General features: G+C 48.2%; 1 protein-coding gene across 2 annotated transcripts in view; it reads left to right on the forward strand.

The window, feature by feature from the left end:
* The window catches only part of LOC143280880 (galectin-4-like), a 22,504-nt gene that overhangs the window by 11,797 nt on the left and 8,207 nt on the right, over positions 1-2,500 (forward strand). Inside the window, exon 5 of one of the 2 annotated variants that reach the window (XM_076585625.1) lies at positions 1,057-1,149. The exons of the other annotated variant lie outside the window; for it this stretch is intronic. Coding sequence (XP_076441740.1) covers positions 1,057-1,149 — 93 coding nt within the window. The remainder of the gene's footprint in view (positions 1-1,056; positions 1,150-2,500) is intronic. 2 annotated transcript variants of the gene reach the window in all.

Consider the following 2,500-nt stretch of genomic DNA (forward strand, 5'->3'; position numbering starts at 1 on the left):
AGTGAGAGCTGTATTGTCAATGGTTTCTCCATTGATGGCAGTGGCGAAATCATTTTTAACAGCTTTAAGTCTTTTTGTCACGGTGAAAGACATTGACTCGTCTCAAAACTAGGAGACAAAAATCGCAATGGCTCTTTTTTAGTGCTGCAGCCTTTCTTGGGGGTGGGGGTGGGGGGGGGGGGGGGGGGGGCTTTGGTCTTCGGGAACCATCCCAACGCCGACGCCGACGATGATGATGATGATGATAACGGTACTGGTGGTGGCGGTGCGATTTTTCACGCCCGCTGCCGTCAAAGTTCCGTTGATAACTGGATAATCCCAGTTATTTCACGTTCCTTTCAGTTTTCTCCCGTTTTTTTTTTTTCTTTTTCGTTTTGTTTTCCTTATTTTCTTATCTCCCTTGCTTCTTCCTTTTCCGGTAGATGGCTGAATGTAACACGCTGTGTGTGTGTGTGTGTGTTGTGTTGTGTTGTGTTGTGTTGTGGTGTGGTGTGTGTGTGTGTGTGTGTGTGTGTGTGTGTGTGTGTGAGGCTTAGAATATTGATATTTATTATAATTATGCGATGTGTTTCCCCACAACGCACCAGCTTGGCTGCACGCACACACACACACACACACACACACACACACACATGCATGCACGCACACACGCGCAACCCTCCATATAACGCGCACGCCACACACATTCATACACACACACACACACACGCACACGCACGCACCCTCGAACCACACACACACACGTACACATGCGCGCACACGCACACACACACGCACACATCCTCCACCCATCCTTCTCCCCACCAACCCCACACACACACACAATTCCCCCTTTTCCCCCCTCCCCTCTCACACACACACACACACACACACACACACGCACACACACACACACACACCCGACACACACATGCCTTCTCCCCACCCACCCCCCGACCCCTCCCCCCACACACCATCCCACACACACTCGCACCCCCCTCCCACCACCACCACCACCACCACCCTCACCATCACCCACACTACATGTTTTGTGCCTTGCTCCTTCCTTGCCCACAGTACCCGCCTGCTGGCGCTGCTGGCGGTTGTGGTGGCTTCGTCCCTCCTCCTGCGGGCAGCGCCTTCATTCCACCCTCCCTCCCCTACCCTACGGTACGTAGTCACTGACCCCCCTGCCCCCTGCCCCAGCCCCCAACCCCCACCCCAACCCCCACTACCCCCTCATACTGTCTGTGGTGCTGTCATGCGGCTTCTGCTGCTGCTCACTAGTTGCATTGCTTGGTTCGGTCTTAACGTTTTGAGGAGGGAATGTTTTGTTGAATGTCCCGACACACATATCGGTGATTGAAGACATTTTGTTCAAGTATTTATGGAATACATCTGAGTATTATCGGTTAGAAGGGGTGGGAGATGTGAATGAATGGAGGGTTGGGGGGGAACTGGGCAAATGAGGGTAAAAATGTGGGTGAAATTTGGAAGGAAAAAAAAACCCCCTCTAAATACAGTTACAGGAAATTACTTAAAGGACTTCGTAAAAGAGAAGTCGTTAAACTGACAAGCGAAACAACTGATAATGAACGCAAAAAGTCAAAAACATCAACGTTCTCAATCACTTGTGAAGACACACTTTCGTGTACAAAAGGCTTCATCAAGCTACAGTGAAAAATTATATGCTCATTTGTCAGGTTACTAAAGCATATGCGCTTGACATTAGAACAATACTTGGTCCGTAATGCATTTGATAATAGTCTGAGAGCTAAACTCAGAACTGGTCTGCGAATCGGACCAAAGTCTGAGAGAGTCAACTGACGAGGTTTTAGACTTGAATTCAAGCACCTAACTTTTTGACAGTTACTACGCGTGACTAAAAATAAATGTCTACGTTGACCCCGGGGAACGAACTCAGTACGCCATTGGTCAGTTCCATACTAATACACACACAGAGTTTAACTCTCTCCATACGAACGGCGAAAGAGACGACGTTAACAGCGTTTCACCCCAATTACCATCATCAAAATATTGCAAGCGGAACGCTCTTACACCGAAGACGTGAATGTTGACAAAGAATACCACAATTCTGACGACGGAAGCTAAAGGTTGAGTCATTCAGACACCCACTGGATATCCGACGGGGTCTGTGTAGAGGAGAAGCGAGGACTGGCCGTACTGAGTGGGTTAAGTAGCGGGTTGCGACCCATACTAGGCTCTTTCTGTCCTCCAGGCAATTGCAGCTGGCTACTGAGTTACTGAACGCTCACTACACTGCTTTGGGCTTTTGTCAGCGCTTTGTCTTTCCTTCCCCCCCCCACCCCCCTCCCCCAGTCATTTAGTCAATTATTCATTCATTCACGATTCATTTATGTCTCAGCTAATCTCAAAATATAGTTGTTGACTTTTAGTCTTATTGAAAAATACACTTTTGTCTCTCAACTTGCCTCAAATCGCTGTCTCACCTGCCCAAGTCTGGTTAAACTTTTTTTTTTTTCTAAAAACCACTAACTTA

The sequence above is a fragment of the Babylonia areolata genome, chromosome 4 (genome assembly GCF_041734735.1).
Source record: "Babylonia areolata isolate BAREFJ2019XMU chromosome 4, ASM4173473v1, whole genome shotgun sequence".
Lineage (NCBI taxonomy): Eukaryota > Metazoa > Mollusca > Gastropoda > Neogastropoda > Buccinidae > Babylonia > Babylonia areolata.